Consider the following 23,180-nt stretch of genomic DNA (forward strand, 5'->3'; position numbering starts at 1 on the left):
TCCCTTGTTGGTATGGTCCACCCAATGTGTCCTAAACATTAGGATAGAGGACAGCAAATGCCAGAACCACAGTTTACTTTATCTAACAAAGACAAATCACAGATTAGAAAAAGATTATTTTTTTAGTATTTATATGTGTTTATTCCCTTGCAGTTAGAAGTATATGTTGTGAGTAGTGGGAGAGAATTCTCTGACACACACACATTCAGACATTTAAAGTGTAATTTTAAAATAGTGATTGACAGCTATGCATTTAGATTGGCACAGATCCAAAACTTATTCTTTCTTTCCCTTTGCCATTTTCACATTAACTTGTAATTTTGGAACTACTTTAAAATATGGAAAATAAAATCACATAAATGATATCTATGCACCTAACAAATATCAACATTTTCTTATTGGTTTGAATTTTTTGTCTGTAAAAGAAAACATTACAAAATGCATTTAACTTTCTTCTAAAGTTCATATGTTTCTTCTCTGGATATATTTTTATGCTTTTCTATATATGTATGTATACATGACAATATATAGTATATTCTGAGACAGTTTTTTTAATTTACATAAATGGTATACTGTTTATACTCTTTTTCAAATAACTTCAGTTGACATATTTTGAGATGAATCCATGTTGAATTTTAAGGTTAATATATTTGGTTTAACTTCTCTGTTATTTCAGTGTTAGAATTTCTTATACCATTTTATCTGTGTGATTTTTTTTCATGGACATAAGGTTTCTAATTAATAGTTACGTTGAATATCCTTGGATATGTCTCCGTGTGCAAATGTGATTGTTTTGTTCTGTTTTTACCAGATACTCATATGGGAGTTTAATGACCCATTCTGACAGTCTCTTGTCTTTTAGTGGGGAAATTTAGCCCATTTTCATGTAGCATATTAATTATTTGGAATAATTTCTGTCTTTTTTTGTGTGTGTACATATTTTCTTTGTCCTTTTTTTGGTTTGCTTTCTTTTGAATTTTATATTTTTTTCATTTTACTGATTTAAAAGTTATTCATCTAATTCTATTAGTTACCCATATTTTTTATTTTTTGTTAACCCTCACCAAGAATGTTTCTTCCATTGATTTTTTTTTTTTTTTTTTTTTTAGAGAGAGAGAGTATGTGGTGGGGGGGGGGAGACAGAGAGAAAGAGAGGAGAGAGAGAGAAAGAGAGAGACATCAATCAGTTGCCTCCTACATGCACTCCAACTGGGGCTGGAGATCAAACCTACAACCCAGATACATGCCCTTGACCAGGAATGGAACCTGCAACCCTTTGGTGTGTGGGCCAGTGCTCTAACCATTGAGTAACACTGGCCAGGCCTTAACATGCATTCTTAAATTAATAAAATCTAAAGTGATTCTTTCTGTTTTCCTAAATAATACAAGAAGCTTAGAAAAGTTCATCTCTGATTCCCCATCCTCCATGTTATTGTTAGCAAGTGTTTAGTTCCACCTTTTCCTAAGGTCCTAACCAACCATCATTATCACAATCAATGCTTACTTATTTTTTTCTTTCACTATTGATCTGTGAAATCCATTCTTTACTTTGAGGTTCAGTTTCCTTTTGAAGTAGTTCTTTTCTGTAAAGGATACATTCTATGAGTTTCTATTTGACATCATTTTATTTGTATTTATGCTTTGTATTTATGTATTTAGCAGGGTGTAGAATTCTGAATTATTTTTCCTGAGCACTCTGAAGATTTATTCCAGAGAATTATGCTGCTGTCTCATTTTTGTACATTTGTAGGTCATCTTTTTCTTTCCAGGTATTTTAAAATTGCATTTAAAAATAAAATAGTGTGCTTAGTCATCCATTTTTATTTACCTCATTCAGGGCTGTGTGCCTGAAATCTGAGAATTTGTTTCATTAATTTGGGAAAGTACTCAGCATCTTCTCCTTAACCGCCTTTCTCCCTCCATCTCCAGTGCCTCCTTGAACTCTGTTAGACACGTGTGGGACTCAGACTCCACATGCCCTCTCTTTTGTATTTTTTGTAGCTTTCTATCTCTCTTCTGCATTCTTCTAATTCACTCATACTTTCAATTGTCTAATCTGTTATTTCATTTTTAGTTTCAATGACTATATTTTCTTTCTAAAAGTTCATTTCTCATTCTTTTTTCATTCTATGAAATGAAACATTATTGTTGTTTTTCTCCATGATAGCGATGTAAGACCGTGATCTCCAAACTGAACCATTGCTATATTGCTTTTAAAAATATTCTTTAAAAAGGTTTCTTTCAGCTATGTCTATGATGCCATGCCTCTGGTAATAAATATTAAATCTACATTAAATTTATTTACCATTTTAAAAAAAAGTAGAATCGTTTGTTGGGCATTCTGTTAAGCATCTCAAACTAGCAATTGCTGGGGTCATCTCAGGTAAATGTGTCTTTCCCAAATAAAAGAAAGATTTTGAAAGGACTAACTTCCTCTTTGCAGAATAATTTTTTTGGGGAAAAAACATCACCTTGTAATCAGGCATCAATGCCGTTGGCGTTTTTGGTGATTCATGTAGCATTTCTGTGCTTGTGTCAATAGTGGGGGAGTTGGTTTTGCTTTTGTTCCTTTTGCTGCCTTGCTAGGACCAGACATCAGTGTTTTCTGAGATTCTTTTGAAGATTTCTGATGCTGCATTATTGGAAAGATGAAAGAAGCTGAGCATTTGAGGGGATGAGTGTTTTGCCTGTGCTTTCTAGCCTCTCTAATTGGGGGGTGGATGCTGTTGGAGTAGCTCCCCAGGCACCTGACAGGGGTTCCTCCCAGGGCTCTGGCTTTGAGCACCCGTGATAGAACCACAGAGCAGTTACTTTGGAAACATTATATTCTAAAGGGTCTTGTTTTTCTTTCCCTTCAGGCTTTCCTAAAATAGATACGTTATTGTGGGAAAATGACATTTGGAAAAACACTGAAGAAACCTTGCAATTGATTATTGAGTTTTATAAAAAATTTTATTTTGTTTGCCAAAATCCTTTGAAAAAGATGTTTATTATTCTGCTTTTTTTCCCAAGTAAGAGAGGTACAGAAAAGTTGAAACATCTGGTGAGATGAATACTTCCGAGGCCTGAGCATTGCCTGAAATACTTACCACTCTCAGTTCCCTTAGCTGAAATTCCTTGCTCAGAAAGAGCCCTTTCAGGGAGTTTCAGACTCTGCTGTTGCTTGCCCCTTCGTGTACCTGGGTCTGCCCTGAGGGAATGCCATACCAGCAGGGAGAATGGAAAGAAGGATGTGGCCCACACAGCCTTCTCCTCACCCCTCACACCCAGGGGAAGAGTCAGGAATGCCTTCCAGTAGAGAGGCAGCTTGGGGTTTGTCCAAAGCCTGTCCAGACTCCTCTAAACTGACCCTGCAAACCTGTGGTAACACAGCTGTGCGGCTGGTGTAACAGGAGCACATCACTCTGCAAATCCTCAGCGGAAGCAAACCGAGGCTGCAAAGTCAGTCATTGGGCTGGAGGTCTCTCTTTAAATTATGCAAAGGATGCTCTTGCTGGGGCTTCTGGACACGGAAGGAGCAGCCCCACTTCAGACCTAGTCATGGGCTGTTGAGTGTTGGAAGCTATTTTGCTATCATTTGGTTAGACTAATAGCAAAGACTTCTATAGAGCCTGCCTCATACCAGGTGCTGGGCTAACTCATTTAATGTTCATCGCACTATTATTACCCCCTTTCTACAGAGAGAAAGCGCCCGGGTGGACCTGGGGCCCAAACCATTGGGCAGCACTGCCTCAAAAAGCTAAGTCTTCGCTTGAGGTTTTTCTCTCCCCAGCCACTACCACCCCCCATGAAATATAAAATAAGTACTTCTTGCCGGGTATGTGGAAGCAACCTGCCTGAAATCACCTCTCAGGAGGCCCGAGCAGGGAGAAAATGACTGCCAGCAAAGAAGGCCGGGCCTGGAGTTCAGGGAGAGATGCCAGACATACCTGTTCCAGGTTGGGCTTGAGGACAAGCTGTTTCTTTGTGCTTTGTTCTAAAGAATTCTCTAGTATACAGAGCCTCTCCTTATGACTTAACCAAGAGTATTCCATTCAGCTTTAACCCAGTGGTGTTCCCCGTCATAAGGGGAGTGAAACACTTTTGGAGGTCACGGGTATAAAATTATCTTAATGAGCATCCTATGCTCTCGACATGAATGGTTTGAAATTCAAAACCACATGCTTTGACCTGACTCTCTTCCATAACGGCACTGCCGAGATTGGCCAGCTAAACCCTAGAGGGAATAGGTACATTTAATTTTGGAGGAGCTGATGGTTAATTTTAAGCCAAGCATCTGCTGAAGATAAAGATGCAGCTAAAGGTCTACTTTTCCACAGAATTTTTCATGGGTGGAGTAGCCCCACTGTGCGCAAAAAGGGTTCACACTCAGACAGAGAAGGGCAAGGGAGCTAGGAACTGCTGTGTGACGTTGCATCTGTGCTGAGAATCAGGATTCCTGGGTGCTGGTCCCAGCAGTGCTTCCATTAAGCTGCATGACTTCAGGCCACGCCTTTCTTGCCTCCATTTCCTTATGAGAAACATGAGCTTTTACTAGGTCTAAAAATATATACTTGGAAGTTCACCTAGAAACCAAGTTGTGAAATTGTCAACCCCACACACTTGGTGGTATTGCTTAGGAATGTCCCTCGATACATTTGAATGCCAGTGTGGATTGTCTCATTGCCTCTCATTGCATTTCTGTGTAGGGGATAATCCCCACACAGCTCATCAAGCCATTATCACCAAAGGAGTTATCTTGCTGCTCTGACATCTTGGGGTGTTGTGGTGAATGACTGATAAGGGCCACCCAGGATGACATTTTTCTGCTTATTTTTTAAGTGTCTCACATGACCTTGTTCCTGGAGCTGCTTTGGTAGCATTCCGGAAGGTACCATAGAAATGGATATCATGCTAAAGGTTATACCTCCTTTGTGGTTAAATGTGGTGTCCGTTGAGAAAAGTCAACTCTCAGCAGTAGAAATGACTCGCTCCATGAACTGCGTCATCCCAGACCCAGCTGTGGTACCCGCCTAACTTTTCTTTAATTGAGAAGGTGCATGAAACCACCTTTGGTTATCAAGTTTGTCTCACAAAGAGAGAAGAACGCTTCTCGCTTGGCATTTAATCATAACTCTTCGCATGCTTATGGCCTGATTCAGGCTTGCTTTACTCCGAGGAAGGAGAGAGCACATGTGGTTTGCGTGATGCTGCTGTATCTCAGTTAGCTGGGAGAAGCCAGGTAGAGTGTGGTGCTCCCCTGGAGTGGTCAGCGGTGTCCAGGGACCTGGGCAGGTAGTGGGAGCTGCTCCTTGTGGCCTCTTTCATGGGAGTACAGTCCTGCCCTCTTCTGAGCCGATTCCCAGAAGCCTCACCTTTGTGCAGCCTCCTGGCCCTCTCCCCCTGTGGTGAATTTCCAGGGACCGACCAAGGCAGCTCTTTGGAAAGAAGCCCAGCATAAGCCCTGGAGGGAAAGAGTGGCCGAGAGATGAGATGTTGACTAGAGCATTGTCTCCTCGCAGGGCTGGAGGGAAGGCCAGGACTTTGCTTGGAAAGCCTTCGGGGTCTGTTACTCACAGTCATGAGTCACCACAGGGTCTTAAAGCCCAGAACTGAGTGGTTTCCTTCTGACGGAAATGCGGGGAGAGGATGCTGTACTGGCCGCTTTATGGAGGATGCTCTGAGACTCTTAGATGAGTAAAATTTAACTCAGGTGTTGGTCCTCGGGTGTTGCTATTCTAACCCTTCTGAAGCCATGGATACTTAAGAATTGAACTTTCCACTGGTTTTCATTTTGTGAACAGAATTCAGATAAATGTCATGTTCAGACCTCATTGAGACACTTTCTTGTATTCCAGTTCCTCCATTTGCAAAACAAAAACAAAGCCTTTTTTTTTTTTTCCTATAAATAAAACATGAGACCTGGATCGGGGGGGACAAGAGCAGCACCTTGAGCTGCTGTCAGTAGTTCCGCTAATACTTGTTGGGCACCTCTGTATACAAGTGCCCGCGATGGATTCCGTGGAGGCGGGAGCCACAGGCACTGCTGAGCTCTTGCACAGCTGCTTCAAACAGACCCATGAACTAGGGCTTAAAAGGGAGCATGTGAGCGAGTAGGTACGAGTCACGCAGAGTGAGCTTGGAGGAAGAATGGATGGCAGGCTGGAGCACTGAAGGGAGCAGTCATGAAGAAAATAGTTTTAACCGAACTTTGATGGGTAGACGGGATTTTGAGAGCTGGAGATGGGGTACGTGGTTGCAGAGCATCCCAGCTGAAAGGAAGAAAGGAAAGGTCGGTGCTTACATTGATAGTGCTTACCCTGCATTCCACGTGGGATAAGAGAAGCATTGCTCACTCCATCTCCTTAACTTCTCAGCCTTAAGAGGTGGGACTATTATTTTTATCCTCTTTGAACAGTGAGGAAACTGAGGCCCAAAGAGATTAAAATACCTTCCCAAGGTCACCCAGCTAAATGTAGTTGATCAGCGAGGAGTTAGCCTTGTTCTGGCTAGGCCCACACCTGCGCTCTTCCCCTTGGTCGCGTGCAGTGGCTAAGGAGAGGCAGGCTTGGAGGACGGAGGTGGGTCCGGCCTGCTGTTGGCCAGGGAGAAGGATTAGCGTGGAGGATCACTGTGGAAGAACGTGTATTTCTGAATACTGTGCCTAGGATTTAGGGTTTCACTCTGAAGTCCATGACGAGTCACCAGAGGGTTTTAAACACAGAATTCTCTGGTTTGAGTGGCAGCAGTGATAGGTCCAGGGAGTGTTGCAGTGAAGCCTGGCGGAGTGCCTGCAGGAGCCTCTGAGGTAGATGCCTGGTGGGCTCAGCAGTGAGGTGGCCCAGTGAGAAGCTTCTGGTTTGTGTACTTGTGTTATGCTCAGTTCACCACCCAAGACCTAAGTTTGAGTTCTTTAGCCTCGAGTAGGTGTTTTAGACAGATTTGTTTTGTTGTCATTTATGAGGGGAGCAAATAGGATTTTAGGTTAATTAGCTTAGAGTCGAGGCAGTCCCACCTGGATTCCTTGTGAAAGACGTTTTACGAGAAAGGAGGCATGTGACAGAGAGTGCCTTCTACTCGAGTTAACAGACCCCTTGACCCGTGCCCACACTTGAGGTTGGGATGTCAATGGGATTATTGGGAAGAAGTTAAGGTAGAAGAAGCAATAGGAGAGAGACAGAGAAAAAAGGGGGCCTTGGAGATAGGTTCAGGGAGTAAGCCTGGATGAGGTGCCGCTGCCCACTATTCTGATTGCAAGTCTCATGGGGTACCTTAGAGTCTAGGAGAAAAAGAACAGAGATACAAGGCATGGGCATGCTCTAGCAAGAGCATACCATGGGTCCTGCAGATGGCTGCCACTTGTGCTAGACTTGGAGGTGGTATCCAGGAGAGGCCTAGCTGCAAATCAAGGCCAGCTGCTGCTAATGCTGGGCCTGTGGCCACTTAGCGAAAGGTCCTGGACACGCCAAGGCCAGATGCTTGTTTGAGAGATTTCAGGAAAGTCTGAAGCATGAGCCACCACAGGCCATTTGTATGGAAAAGCCACTGGAAACAGCTTGGGTGGGTGGGGTCTCAGGGAATCACCAGGGTGGGCAAACAGTATGAGCCAGGTTGGAGACTCAGAAATGGTGCCTGCCTGCCAGCTCTGTGGGGAAAGAGCTCAGCAAAGAAGCAATAGCCTCTATCTGCACTTCTTTCTGGGAGAAAGCTGCCCCTCTGCTTCTCACCCTGAAGCCAGACAATTCACTTCCTCCCTGTCCGTCTCCAGTTCCTTTCAAGCTGCTCCCCAGAGCTGGAGCTCAGAGGGAGTGAGTCTGAGTAAGTCCGTGGGCTGGCCCTTTAAGAGGAACTGCCTGGGACTCCAGACGCCTTCCATCTCACTCAGCCTCAATCTCTGCTGGTTTTTACATCCCAAAGTTATGGGGACTTCTCTTCCCAGCTCTGGAACCTTGGGATGGGGGGGTGGGAGGGCTCTTGTGGGGCTGGGACCCCTTGCTCTCCTGGGGGGACCTCTGCAGCCAAGCTATCCCTCCTGATTTTTATCCACCACCCATGGGTGTGAGACCAACCCATTTGATGCCTCTGCCCTTCCTGTCAGTCTTGATGTGGCTTCTTCTTTCTATCCTTAGTTGTAAAACCTCTCCCAACTGCACTTTGGACTCAGGCTTTTTATCTTGATTCCTGGGACTTCTGATAGGTCTGCATGTAGTATGCTTATCTGGCCATAACTTTAGAGAGTTGTATAAGATCAAAAAGATAATATAACTTCTAATAAATTACCTTGTGGGTGCTGGTCTTTCAAAGATCAGATGAAGAAATCTTAACATAGAGATTGTAGAAAATTAGAATGGAACCTTTAGAGATATTTAGTCCAACCTTGTCTTTTTACAGTAAAAAACAACCAAGGACTAGCTGGTCCTGGGCCGCCTGGATGGAAAAGGTTGCCTACCTGGCCCTGGCACTCTTCTTGTGCCTCCTGATCCCGGTGCTTCCATCATAGAATGATGCCTCCCCTCCTGTACTCTAAGTCTGTGTTGACCTTTGTCCATGGAAAACTGTGTTAACTCTTAATGCTTTCTTATGTATAAAAGATGACAAAGTAGAAGGAAGCAATGAAAAAGAAGTGAATAGAACAGTCAGGTTCTAAGCAGGGGGTTCAGTGGGTACACCCACTGCCAGGATTTACTTCTGAGGTTAGACTGGGGAAGGTTTAGCAATGTGTCTTTAGAACCCTTGCAATCCTTTGTTCCCTGAGGGAGCTGCTCCCCCAGTTAAACTCTGCTCAAAGGCAGGGGCGTGGGGGAGGCTCTGGAGTCCTGTGTTCTCAGTTACATCTTTCTCAAGGCACTGGGATGTGAATCCTTTCTTATTTGAAGTTAAGGAGCTTGAAACCAGTGGTCACCAGTGGGCCTAGTAACATATCAGAATTACCTTGAGAGCTTTGTAAAAGGCTCCTCAAAACTCTGGTTTAATGGTCTGGAGGAGGCTAGAAGTTAGCAACTGTTACAAGCTCCCAGGTGATCCAGTTATGCAGCTAGAATGGGAACTACAGCTTCCAGCTAGTAGTTCTTACTCCTAACTGCATCCGATCACATGGGAAGCAACCAACCTATTATTGCACCCTGGGCTTCACACCCAGAAATTTCTGACTCAGTAAGAAGTGTGGTGTGGGGCTTGCGATTTCTAACAAATTCCTGGGTGATGCTGCTGCTGCTGGCTTGGGACTGCACTTTGTAAACCACAGTATTAGATTTTCAAAGGTTCTGTGATCCAGGACTTGGAGGCCCTGCCTTGATGGTCCATCCCCAGAGTTTTCGTTCTGAAGGTCTGGGGAGGGCTCAGGAATTTGTGTGCCTTATAAGTTCCCATGTGATGCTTATGCAGCCGGACTGGGGAACACACTTTGAGCACCAGGGCCAGTCCTTGGGTTGGACACTGAGATGAGATCAGGCACAAGGCAGGCCACCTCAAATCTCTCCCCATCTGGTGCCAATTGGCCACCAGAAGCACCATCACCAGGAACATTCGATGTTGCCCTAGGCTTTAGGAGGAAGCAGGGACCTGCAGTTTACCTGGACAAAGAATAGCATCTCAAGAATGTTTGTCTAGAACGTAGTAGACAGTGGACATGCACAGGGTGGTCAAATCAGACCTTTCCTCTGGAACGTTGGAGTGGGTCTGTGGGTCTCCTTTAGACCAGGTGTCCTCATTGTGTGCACAAGAGGACACTGAGGCCCCACAGTGAGCTGCCATCTGGAGCTTGCACCCCAATTCTGGGGTGCTTTCCCACTGTGCTGCAGGTGAATTCTGAGGAATGGGCACAGCTTCCGCAGTCTGTAGAGGTCTAATGCATGGATCCAGCAGATGACACGGCCACAGGAAACAATGAAGAGGCTGGACTAAATGACCCCTAGACTTCTAGCAGTGGTTCCCGAAGTGTGAGCACTTGTTAGAAATAAGAATTCTTAGAGCCCGCCCCAGGTGGCCTGCTGCTGGATCAGAAACCCTGCCAGCGATCTGTGTGACTCCGGTTGGACACAAGTTTAAGAAGCAGTGTCTGAGGGAAAGCCAGTGTGGTGGTGTACCTTGAGGCCCTGGGGGCAGGGCTGGGAGCCTGTGGTTGGGTTTATGGAGGCCTTGGGATTGGCAGGGCGCTTGTGATGGCCTCAGGAATCGAGAAATCTGGAGGAAGTCAGCTTGGAGAACTGCAGCCAAGAGTGCTCCCGGGTGCACTCCTCCTTCTCTCACCTGGTCCACCCCTTGTGAAATCGAGGCTCAAGTCATTTCAACTTAAGCTTTATTCATACTCCCCTGCCATTATGTGTTTTGCTCAGAGCAAACTTGCCTCAGCCAGCCCAAGGTCAATTTTCAGTGATCTGAAACTAATGAACTTTCATTGATTAGGGCTTTAATGTTCTGATAGTGTTGGTAATTGGTTTTTCTTCTTCTTTTTTTAGTTAGTGACAGGAGTATGGGAAGGCAAATACAACTTCTTCTGTCAGGGAACACGCAGCGCGGGCGAAGCAGATATGAAGGTACTGTCCCTCTTTTATTTTAAATAGTTTTTTAAATTTAAAGAATTGCACAAAAGACAAAACGGCTTATAACCTCACTGTCCATGTCATCCCTGTTGACATTTTTAAGAGACCCTTAAAAAGCAGTATGTACACATAATAATGAAATTTGAACAACATGTAAAGGTACAAAATGAAAACTAAAGTTTCCTTCTCTGCAAAAGTAAGTCCTATTAACAGTTTCGGGGGGGGGGGGGCGGGGGGAAATGCATGCATTTATCCATAGTTATGCATTATTTCTGTAAATGGGACCATAGAATAACGGCTATTCCTCTGAGTGTCCTCTGCGTGGTGACCGACAGATTCTGACTCCCTCCCTGTGTGTTTGTTCTGACATAAAAGGCTGGAGCGAGCTCCGCAGGGGCAGCCATCTCCTTAGAGCACCTTGTGACACTCAGGTGGGCGGGGACCTGACACTGGAAGTTCCAGTTCCTTTTTTTCTTGGCCTCACGCCCTGTCCCCTGCCCCATGCCAGCCGCTGAAATCAGGAGTCCCTCTCAGGTGGCTTTTCTGTCCCGATGGCTCTGCAGGCTCCAAAGAAAACAGGCCAACTCCAGTGTTTTGAACTATGAAGCCTCCTGTTTTTTAGTCTTGAAGGGTGTCAGTGGCCCTTTTAAAACCTCTCCTGCTGTTATTTCAAACCTCCCCACACCGTGCTCTTTGGTTAAAGCCACTTCTGAGCGACCAGCAAGTGGCTTTAACCAAAGGTCTGTAGGGGCCAGCAGGGCGCTCGGGCTTCTTCGAGCCAACATGAGGTTCTGGGGTGTCAGGAAAGGTGTCAGAGGAGATGTCCCAGAGAAACACTGATGCCCTTCCTCCTAGATTATCCGTGTCCTCTGGTGGTACTACTTCTCCAAACTCATCGAGTTCATGGACACCTTCTTCTTCATCCTGCGCAAGAACAACCACCAGATCACGGTCCTGCATGTCTACCACCACGCCTCCATGCTGAACATCTGGTGGTTCGTGATGAACTGGGTCCCCTGCGGCCACTGTAAGTCTCACGTAGAAGGAGCTTGGGGACAGGTGTGAGCAAAAACTCCCAGTTGAAATGAAGGCTCGTAGACAAGGAGCCGTTTCCGTAGATTTCTAGGTCAAGCACTTGAGTGTTGTGTCCGGGATGCTTCTAACGAGAGTCTGTGTGGCCTGTGCGCCCAGTACACGGCCACGACCTTTTCCTAGTTTAGTGAATGGTCTGTGCTGATCTGGGTAGGAGGAGCGAAATAATAAATCCCCAGCCTGCGGCATGTTAAGAAACAGGGACAGTGTTCTCTGCCATGCAGAGTGGCAGTACCAGGTTATTTCTAATATTTCTCTGCCACGTGGAAGATGTTTGACTAGCGGGCAGGCCAGGAAGATGCAGTCACACCTTGGAGTGAGTGTCAGAGAACGAGGCTAATTATGAAATAGAGCTTTTGCTACGCGTTGCATCAGGGAATCCGCACATATTCTAATGTCATGACCCTCACATTCCATGAAACACGTTGAGCAGGATGTGGGTGGCTTTGGAAAGCTTATGATCGGAACTCTCCTATTACTGTCAGAGAGTAAGTTGTCACCTTCGGGTTCAGTGTGGGAGTTCTCACAAATGTCCCAATCAAAATTCCTGTTATCCATCACTGACAGATTTGACTGAGAACCTTTAAGTCGATTCTCATATTTTTTTTTTTTCTCCTGGGATAGCACTGCCCTTAATTCAGTCGGCCCACCAAAATTCACACAGTCATAGAATTTTAGAACTAGACAGAACTTTCCACATACAGCTCCTTTCAGCTGAAGAGAAAACTAAGACAGTAGGAGGGTTGGTGCAGGACCCTCGCTAGTCTTGTTTCTTTTCTCACCATTGATACTCTATGGCTGAGGATTAACGGACTTAACTTTCTCACAGAAACAGCACCTCATTACCTTTGAAGAGTGTTTTACATTTTCAAAGAATTTATACGATGACAGATTTTAAGCTGGCCCATGAGAAACAACCAGAGAATGAATGTGACTTGTCCAGGGTCACACAGCCAGGTGCTATCGTAGCCAGGGATACAAACTCATTCCCTGCCTCCAGCTTTGTTCACCTCCCACTGCACAGGGAAAAGCCAGGCGGCTTTGTTTGGTTGCCTGCTGTGGAGGAGGAGGAGGACTGAGAATCTAAAAAAAAACAACAAAACAAAACCCATGAATCCTACTGGAAATTAAAAATCACGTGATAAAAGCGGGCCTTTCATCTCTAAGGAACTGGACGCTTATCTGCATTAGCAATAAAAATATATGGCCTCCGTACTGCAGTCCTGGGGAGCAATTAGAAAGTGACTTCAAAGGCCTCTCCAACGCTCAGCCGTGTGCAGAGATAGCCAGCTTTGAGCACAGTACCCATCGCTGTCTTCCCAAGCCTTCAACGCAGCAACCTGGGACCCTGGGCTTGCAGAGAGAAGCAGCTGCCTCAGGCAGTGGGTGAGGCTCCGGCAGCAAAGCCTTTTGGTGTCAGAGCAGGGCAGGTGCTTTCATGGCGGCTGTGTTAGATGCCCACTGGAAGCGACAGCTGAGCGTGGGCTTGGAACCCCTGATGGCTGCCCGGCCATGTGGAAAGTGAATTCCAATTACACATCTGAGTAGTGCTGCTGCAGTGTTTGCTGGCCCCTGTTCAGAATCCTCTGATTTTCAGATTTAAAAAGAATCTTGGGTTTTATTTATTACTTGTTATGTATAAAACACTGATGCATCCTCCTCTCCAAACCCTCTCTGTCCCTGCAGCTTATTTTGGTGCCACACTTAACAGCTTCATCCACGTCCTCATGTACTCATACTACGGTCTGTCTTCTGTCCCTTCCATGCGTCCGTACCTCTGGTGGAAGAAGTACATCACTCAGGGGCAGCTGGTGAGTGACTCGGCCTCTGTCCCCAGTACTCACTGCCGGGGTCACAGAGCTCTTCCCGGGGGTGCTCTTGCTGCCTTTTGGCGTGATTGATGTTTAATAGCACCCACACTATGCCTTTCCCACCCTTTCTCATTTGTTCCAATTAAATGTGGGCAGAGCGGGGAATTTTCTTCATTGTAATCGATGGAGCAATGGTGCCCTTGAGTGTACAGCTAGTTGAGTTGCAGAATGAGGACTAGAAGCTAATTTTCTGACTTCAAGTTCAGTCCTTTGTTCTTAGTTTGTGCACAAAGCATGTGTATATGTGTATGTGTCTGTCTAGGTGTTTGCTAAATATAATCCAGAATCCAAAGTGAAAGCTGTCTGTTTGAGAAGGAGCCGTGGAGTGGCATGAATCCAGGGTGCTTGTAGCTTAGTAGGCAGCGAGGATATTTGCTAAGGCAGGTGCGGCGACCTCTCAGCTCCTGAGTGATGGAGCGCCTGGGGGTGAGAATGACACCCACTGTGCTCTGAAGCCCCTCCCAGGGTTCGCCATGCCCAGGACACCAGCAGCTGTCACACCTGCTGCTTATTTCTCACCATCCTTTCCTTAAGCTTTCCCTAGTTGTCAGTATCTTATAGACCCCTGTTCCTCTCCCCTCGTGAATTCTTCCACAAACTCATCATTAATGCTATCACTACTAATGATACACGCTGACATTTGTGGAATCGACTATGTCGGGCACTTGTGCTAAGTATAAGTAAGCAGTTTGACATGAATTGTTCCAGTAGCCTGCTCTCATGTTAATATCCCCATTTTGCAGAAAAGGGCCCTGAAGCAATAACTAGCTGGGGGGAGGAGGGTGAAGGGGATGGACTTAGACATTACACCTGTAGCCCTGGCCCTGCCAGTTAACACAGTTTTCTAAAGAAACCAAGCGGATTCAGATCCCTCCAAGTCGATAGAGATTTTTCAATATTTAAAAATAACAATCTGGGAAAACAAATCAGAGAGCTGAGCCCTTGATGTGTGTGGCATTTCATTATCACTTCCTGCCTGCGGCTCTACAGTCCTTGTGAGCTTTTCCTCTCCCCGCCCCCACCCCCAGGGGGGATAATTGTTCCTTCACCTTCTCCTTAAACTCCAAGAGCAGCAAGGAGGAGATTGGCGTGCACCACACAGCCGCAGGTCCAGGTCCGCAGAAGCAGAATTTAAAAAAACCAACCGGGACCCGGGAAGTGGCCTCCTAGGAGGCTCTGCCCTTTGGGGCAGAAGGTCGCACCCAGTTTGCCGAGATTTATTTTGAGCACCTCTCCTAGTTATGAGTCAGCCTGGAGTTCTTACCTTAAAAAGGAGAAGAAAAAGAAGAAACCAGTTTTTTATTTAGGAACACTGGTAGCTTGGCCCGAAATCCAGCGGGCAGAGCCCGCCCTCTGTGTTATTCCTCCCGAAGATGCCTCCTCCAGCAGCCACACTTTATTTTAACACTCTTGCCTTGGTTTCCCAAGCACTTCCACATGCTTTTCAAGATTTACTCATCAAAAACATTCTATGGACTTCGAATTATATCCTGATAAGAGTTTAAATCTACTTGTCAGCCTTCACCAAACCTACAGGGAACAGAGACAAGGAATAGGGAACGTGTCCAGCGGGATCGGACATTCTGCAGTGACATCACTGGTTCCCTTTAAGCATGTGCTTCACTCCCTTCCTCCCTTAAAGAAACAACTTGCATCTCTCTCTAGTATGTCCCTCAAGTTTCCGTGTGTGTTTTGGTTGTTGTTGTTTTAACATTTTCTTTTTGTCTCCAGCTTCATTGAGACATAAAATATTGTATACGTTAAAGGTGTACAGCAAGCATGTCAAACTCAAAAGCTAACACAGGCCAAATAACCGAGACGTGCAGCCCACGGGCCGCGAGTTTGACATACAAGGATTTGATAATATGTGTGTTTTATGAAATGATCACCATAGTATGTTCAGTTAACATCCTTCATCTCGTGTAGTTACAAGGTTTTTTTCTTGTGATGAGAACTTTAAGAAGTACTCTGAGCAACTTTCAAATACATGAGACAGTATTGTTGACTATTCCCTGAATTGCAGGAAAGGTGGTTTAAGTAGCATGGAGGGGAGGAAAAATGTACATAAGACAGAAAGATAAATAGTTTGGGTAGTTTGGGATGAGTTTAGTGTCTGCTTCGTGTTTGTGGTCCCTACAGAAAGGTAGATAAGTGTAATTCACAAGTGGGGGGGTGCAGGGTAGTGAGTCAGTCTGGCATGGCCCCGTGTCCACGGCTGTGCCCCAGGCTCAGCTGTGTCCTCTCTCTCCCCCAGCTTCAGTTTGTGCTGACAATCGTGCAGACCACCTGCGGGGTCATCTGGCCATGTTCGTTCCCTCTTGGTTGGTTATATTTCCAAATCGGATACATGATTTCCCTGATTACTCTCTTCACAAACTTCTACATTCAGGTAAGTCTCCCTCCTCAGTGGCAGTCAGGCTGTGGGGCTTTATCAGCAGAGGCCGTCGCCTGTTCATCTAAGGGGGGTGGGTAGACTCCGGGCAGTGGGCACTAACTTAGTCACAGTGGCAGGGCAGCCCCTGCCTTTGGGAGCGGAGGGTCCCTGCTAATGTAGAAGATGCTAAATCTGTCCCGGAACTCGCGAGTTCTAGATTTTTGGCAAGGGAGGTTTGGGATTTATGTGGGAAAGCAAAACTGTTTAGCAGGTTCCTGTGTCGCTTCCCTTAAGACCTGCGGCAGACACGTGGTAGGTGATTTTCAGCCAGAAGTCTCACAGCCCCGCTGCTCTGAACCTCACGGCTAAATTAAATGTCCGAAGAAATCTTCATCACAGTCCATCAGCTATAGATAGAAATCTGCCCTTTGTCCCAGTTTTCTTGCACATCCACTTCTCGTTTGCAGCTCAGCTCATTTCCAAGGGCATGAGGTAATGCAGGTTCTTGCTCACAGAGGGGTCCACTTAGGGCCGATTATCTCCGGTGGAGTCTGACCACTTTGCAGACACTGCTGGTTCCCCTGCCTCCCATCACCCTGGATGACGTGTGTTCCTGCTCCCATAGGCAGTATCTGGTTCCAGGGCGGGCACAGGAGGTCAGGAGCAAGGTCAGAGGCCACAGATGCCTGGGCAGTAGCGCCTGGTCATGTCTGGCAGCCACCTGGCAGCTCAGCCACGATTCCGCTTCCCTGTGCTCCCCTGTACCTTGGTTCGCACATACCTGGAGGGAAACTAGGTTAGTGTTAGGGTGCCAGCTTCGCATAGCGCAGCCACGTGCTGCTATCTGCCCTGTGTCTTTCAGACTTACAATAAGCAGGGAGCCTCCCGGCGGAAAGAGCACCTGAAGGACCACCAGAACGGGTCCCTGACCGCTGCCAACGGACACACCAACAGCTTTTCATCCCTGGAAAACAATGTGAAGCCGAGGAAGCAACGGAAGGATTGAGGTCGAAGAGTTGCAAACCTCCCAACCACGTCGTCTGATTGTAAGCACAGTATGAGTTGTGCCCAATGCTCGTTAACAGCTGCTGTAACTAGTCTGGCCTACAATAGTGTGATTCACGTAGGACCTCTTTCATCACTTCAAAACCCCTAGGAAATGTATACAGATTTAGACAAGTAGGCATAAGATTTTTAACATTTCTGGGCTCTCGCCGACCCCTGCGCCACGCCGCGGAGGGAGTGTTATTGTAGTATACGACACTGCTGTTGCCTTATTAGTTATAACATGATAGGTGCTGAATTGTGATTCACAATTTGAAAACACTGTAATCCAAACTGTTGTGTTTTTATTTTTACTGTAGATCATGCATGTGATTGTAAATTTGTACAATGTTACAGTAGAGAAACACACATGCCTTAAAATTTAAAAAGCAGGGCCCAAAGCTTACTAGTTTAAATTAGGATACGTTTCAAGTTTTGATTCATTTTCAATAGCTCTGATTAGAAAAATCAAAGACCATGATTTATGAAATTAGCGTGTGACACATTTTCAGGTGACTTGTATGTGTGAAATCAAAAACGGCACCTTCAGTTTTGTAATACTGGCTTTAAATCAGGCAGACTCAAATCTAGTGGAACAGTCAGTTTAACTTTTTAACAGATCTTATTTTTTTATTTTGAGTGCCACTATTAATAATGTAAAGAGGGGGGGAGCTCTAAAGCAGTCTTGATGAAACTTAAATATATATTCTTTATCTTCGAGATTTTAGGAAGTGTGTAGGATGAGTAGGCCATGTGTCATTTCTGAAGTGCTAAGTGTTTTTATGTGGGAAACAGCCCATTTTGCTTTCCACTCGTGAGAGAGAGGAGATCAGCTTTTCAAGCGGGAGGACTGATTGTGTAACATTTGACAGATTCCCACAGATGAGCAATGGTTTGCCAAGGTCCAGACGCAGATTGATTTCTGTACTGCTATCTGTTTTGACACAAACTTCCTTTTAAAATGTGCCTCGTTTACCAAAATTAATAAAGGAGGGGGGAGGGAGGACTTCCATAAAAAAGAAAAATGTAAGGTAAAATTAAACAGATAGCTATAGCATAAGAGAACTGGGAAATTGGCTAGAGATCATTTGTTTAATGTAAATCTAACAGCACCTGTCATTTTTTCTGCTTAGAATCTAAAAGTTTGTTCAGAACCGCTTGTTTAAAAAGAATCGAGTACTTGTAAAGTCATGTCTCACACCTGTGAGGAGGCAGTGATCAAACAGATACGGACTATTGTGTGTGTCATTTTAAAGTGTTGGGATTCAGTCTTTGAATACCTTCTCCATTGGAGGAAAAAATATTCCTTGAACCACTCGTGACCATCTTAGAAAGTCATTGACAATGTATAAACGAATTGTTGGTTTGGTATTTATGTAAATATCATGCTTTAATTTTGCACATTCATATTTTAGGGAGCCAGGTGGTTCTCTTATTAGTCTTGTGGGTTTTCTGTTTGGAAGGAGTCACAGCATCTGTTTACATTTACCTGATCAAATCTAGAATGTGTATATTTGTAAATGTATGTCCTCCTAGGTACTAGTTTGCGAAAGTCTTTACATATTTCAAACAGAAACTATAACATTCGGTAGTGTGCTGTCAAAGTGTGCTTAGCTCATCTGGATATTCCCACACTGTTGCAAAAGGTCCGAACATTAATCATTAAAACATTTTTGATTACCTGTGCTTGCGTTCTACATTGTTTCTGTGCTGCCAATTATGAAAGACGGGAGAAAAAGCCGCTTTCTTCACCTTCTCAGAACTCACACAGATAGATGTCAGTAATTTGGTGTGAAAGGTTACGTTGCCCGGCTCACATGATGAGGAGGGATCTCCACACAGAAAGTGTGGAGATCCCTCCCTAATTCCTTCCTCTCTGCCTTTTCCCCCAAAGGTCCTGGCTCTAAGAATACTCCTTTTTTCTTTCTTCCTTCTCTTCCCACTCCCTCTCCTCACACTCCAGGATGTTAAAGTTACTTCCCTAAGTCGAGACCAGAGCTTCACATGCTTTTAGTGTAGAGAGACAGATAGTATACCTGGTTTGCTGACCCCCTACTCTAAAGTACTGAGGTCCCGCCTTGGTCCCAAAGTTGTATCACTTTCTTTGCCAAAGACCATTTCTTGTCTCAGATCCTGGCCCCTCCCACCCCACCCCACTGTGGACTTCCAGGTCCATCCATGTCCACCATGGGAGTAATGACATGAGGGGCCCCTCTTCCTTCTTCCACTTCATACCACACAGCCTCCTGTGTAGGCTTGACCCAGGCTTCTGAGTGCCTTTTAGTTTCTCAATATCACCTTTAACTCTTTGTACGCCATCAGCGTCTATAGACACAAGCAGGATGGTTTCTCTTTTGGACACGTGGCAGTTAACTGGTTAAAATGTCATCAGGAACTGCATTTGGTATTTGGGATATTATCTGAAAAGTACAAAGGACAATTGGAGGTTTGCTGGTGATGATTAATCATATCCTGTCTTTCCCCTCTTTACGTCCAGAACAAATTGAAAAAACAGGACATAGAAGTCAAACTAGTGGAAATCAAAATAGCTCATCTCTTACTGAGACGACTGGATTGATGAAACTGATATCACAATAGGCCTAAATACCCTGACTCATAGCCCTGTTTACATAAGCTTACCAGGACTGGACCAGCCACATCGGTGGTTCATGGCCTGCCTCTCTTCTGATTGCTGGTCTGGTGATGAACTGGTAATGAAAATACTTTGACTATCAGCCCTGGAATTGACACACTTAAACTACAAGCTCCCCTTGTAGTCAAATTCTGCCCTGATGACCTTACCATGCCGAGAGTGTGTGCTCAGTGGTCTCTCCCAGTCTTGGCAATCAGAACATCGCCCTCCTCCCCTCAGAGAAGTGAGTGGGTAAGAGGGCAGAGCAAGGCAAGATGTGTGCCCACACTTTTCCCTCTTCTGTGTGGAAGAGAGAGGGCAAGTTTGCTCACCTGTACGGAAAAGGGATATTGCCATTTCCCCTCTTTATCAGCCTTGCCATTCATGTGGAAAGGCAGGATCACCTGATGTGAGAAGCAGGATTTGGGGGTCACATTGCCTGGTTTTGGAATCCTACCTGTATGATCTTGAGACCCATTGCTTTTACTTTGCCACTGTGTTCTCGTCAGCCAAATGAGAATAATGTTAGTACCTACATCATAGAGGATTAAATAGATAAAGGATACAAAAAGCCCTTGAAATCATCTAGCACAGAGTAAACTATTGAAGTGTTATCTGTTACCTTCAAGATTGTGTTCTGCTCCATCCACCTCACTGGTCTCTATACTCTCAGCTAGTGTTTTACTGGTATTTCCTTGGCTGGTTGCTCTAGCGATCCTATCAGAGAGGGAAGGAAGTTAGCTTGGTATGACACTTTCTTTGTTGAATCAGGATCTGGAAAGAAAACAGAAATCTTTAGGAGTCAAAATGCTCACCCTCTATATTCTAGATTTGGCCAGAGTTTACCATTAACTCACCATTCTGGAGTGTCCGGAATCTACTTCATTTCCCCTTTGGAAAACAGGGTGGTGTCTTCAGTCCCTGGTCTTCTCTTATTTCTCCCCAAGTTCTGACAGCGATACAGCCGCCACCCACAGGTTGTTTCCGTGTCTGGATGTGTTTCCTCTGAACTCATTTTCAAACACATGTCTCCTACTATCCCCTCATCAGCCTGAGACTTCAGATGCTAACCTGGTTGTTCTCTACACTCTTTATTTGGAGAAGAGTGTCTGATGGGGAAGATCGTGTTTGCCTTTGTCCTCACCAGCCACTAGTTCTCATTCCGAACATTTAAAATGCATTTTTGTCATCCTTGACATTCTTAGGAGCTCTTCTTCTCTCTCTTCCAATCTACTTATGGCACTCACCCAAGGGGAGACGGTTCCTGGGCTGATTTTTACCATAGTTTGTGTGGGATGCCTGTACCGGGCTTGTGGTCCAAGGTCATGGGAGATGTGTTGAGCTCCCAACTGGAAACTGCAGGAACAAGCAGAGAGGAACCCAGTAACTGAAGATGCAGTGGTGGCAGAGGTCTAATCACACGGTTACCCTCTTTCCCAGATCATCCAGACTCTCCTGAACGGGGCTTACTGTCCCCTCTGTTGCCCATATATGTTCTTGAGTTGACCAGACCTTTGAAGAATGTGCCTGCTCCCCTGGGAGAGCGCTTGGTACAGAGGACTGAGCCAGATGTATGGAGCAAACCGGGGTCTGTGAGAAATGACTTCAGTCCCCGCAGGAGCCTTTGCTACTTGAGATCAAACACGCCCCACAGGCACCTTCAGCACTGGATGGTTTGTGGCGAGTGCCATGCAATGGACAGAAACCAACTATGAGGGTCCAGGAGAGAGAACTCTGCTAGCAAGGTATGAAGAAGAGCTCTGTGAAAGAGTGGGCTTAATCTGAGCCTGCAAAGCCAGTCTGGGTTTCCGTAGTTGGTGACAGAAGGTTGCCTGGGAAACAGCATTGCAGGCATGAGTGAATGAGCTGAAGGCTGAGTCAGTGCGAGCACATGTCACTGAACTATTGAGTGTATGGGGAAACTGCTTATTTTTAAAATGAGGTAAAGAGGAAGAGGGTGAAATTCGGGTGTTCTCATTGATGAAACGAGGAGAATGTTGTTCAGAGTCCCCAAGGGAAATAGTAATTATGCCTTACAGACTCATCCTTAGCAACGTCTCCTGCCCAAATGCCCTCCTGCTAAGGAGGAGCAGGAAGGTGACTTGCCAAGACGTGGGACTCACGTCTGAGTTATGAATCGATGGGAATCCTCTGTCCGACGGGCAGATGCAAAGGGGGCCTCAGCCCTTCTGAAAATCCCTCCTCACCAGACATGGCATCTGAAGTTTGAAAACTTGGAGCACTATGTGAACACACATCACCACTGGCATTCTTGGTTCACATAAAGGGCATATACACAGTGGAATACTACTCAGCTATAAGGACGAAATACTGCCATTTGCAACAACATGGATGGACCTTGAGAATATTGTGCTAAGTGAAATAAGTCAGACAGAAAAAGCTAAGAACCATATGATTTCCCTCATATGTGGGATATAAAACTGAAACTCATGAACACAAACAGCAGTGTGGTGGTTGCCAGAGGGAAGACGGTAGGGGTGAAGGGGTCCTAATATAAGCTGACAGGAGAAGATTTGACTTTGGGTGGTGGGCACACAATGCAATTCACAAATCTTGTAACATAGAAACCCACTCCTGAATCCTGTATGACCATATTAACCAATGTCACCCCAATAAATTTAATAAAGAAGGGAAAACATAAAACACCCTAAAAAGGCATAGATATGGATTTCCCTGATTGATGAATTTGACAGTGTTTTTTAATCAAGGCAAATTGTATGCCTTCCCTTTGACAATGTTTCCAATCCCAACAAGTGCCTATTTGTAGCAAACCATCAAGGCCCGGTTCCGCCAACCTCATGCCTTCCCATACTCCCTCATGAAATGCTAAGGTTGCCAGTCATGTGGAAGGCCACATGACCAAGGGTTGACGCACCTGGCTGTTCACTGTACCATTCACGTAGAGCTCTGGCCCTCTGCCCTAGGAATCCTGGTAAACTGTTGCTGGGGAAACAACAATGAAAAGATAACCTCATTCTGAAAGACAAACAAAATAATTATAAATTCTAGGAACTATTCTGAAGGAAACAACCAGGATACTGACACTGAGAATAATCTTAGTGATTATTTTGAGGCATAAGGAAGGACATTGGAATTTTTATGTATGTGTTTAAGTTGCTAGTTCATCTTTTTGAACTGAGTAAGATATTGGAAGTGTCACATCTTCTCTAGAAAGTCATCGGGAAGCTGTGTATAGACTGTTTTCCACCCAAGGGACAGCCCCTTGCCATGCATGAGTGGGTCCTGCACTTGGCTCTGGCAACTGTGGGCACTGAGGAACATGGCGATTGCTGCCACCTTCGATTGCATTGCCCATGCATGACGGGCAGGCTTGTGCATTCATAACCTGTCATGTTAACTTGTGATCATAGGGTTATCTCTTTGATGATTTTTTAAAGTGACAATTAAGGATCCAAATGTAAGTAAAATTCAACTGTGAACGGTAGCACCAATGTCAACCAATGACAAGTAGGTCAATTGTTGCTTTTCATACATGGTGATGGCACACCCTGCCTGGCAGCTGGCAAGGTTCTTTCATGAGAATAAGGCAAATCTCCATTTCAGAAAGTCTAAAACAGTGTGTGTGCTGGGAGAGTGTGTCTGCATTATAACCTCACTCCATTCTG

The 23,180-nt window shown here is 45.2% G+C and overlaps 1 protein-coding gene across 2 annotated transcripts in view; it reads left to right on the forward strand.

Moving 5' to 3' along the window:
• ELOVL5 (ELOVL fatty acid elongase 5) overlaps positions 1-18,587 on the forward strand; it is an 81,756-nt gene extending 63,169 nt beyond the window's left edge. For both annotated transcript variants that reach the window (XM_080666101.1, XM_080666102.1), the window contains exons 4-8: positions 10,437-10,514; positions 11,376-11,547; positions 13,299-13,423; positions 15,738-15,872; positions 16,720-18,587. In XM_080666101.1, the coding sequence (XP_080522227.1) occupies positions 10,437-10,514; positions 11,376-11,547; positions 13,299-13,423; positions 15,738-15,872; positions 16,720-16,863 (654 nt within the window). In that variant the 3' untranslated portion in view covers positions 16,864-18,587. The remainder of the gene's footprint in view (positions 1-10,436; positions 10,515-11,375; positions 11,548-13,298; positions 13,424-15,737; positions 15,873-16,719) is intronic.
• The last annotated feature ends 4,593 nt before the right edge of the window (positions 18,588-23,180 follow it).

This window comes from Plecotus auritus (assembly GCF_963455305.1).
Source record: "Plecotus auritus genome assembly, chromosome: 4".
Classification (NCBI taxonomy): domain Eukaryota; kingdom Metazoa; phylum Chordata; class Mammalia; order Chiroptera; family Vespertilionidae; genus Plecotus; species Plecotus auritus.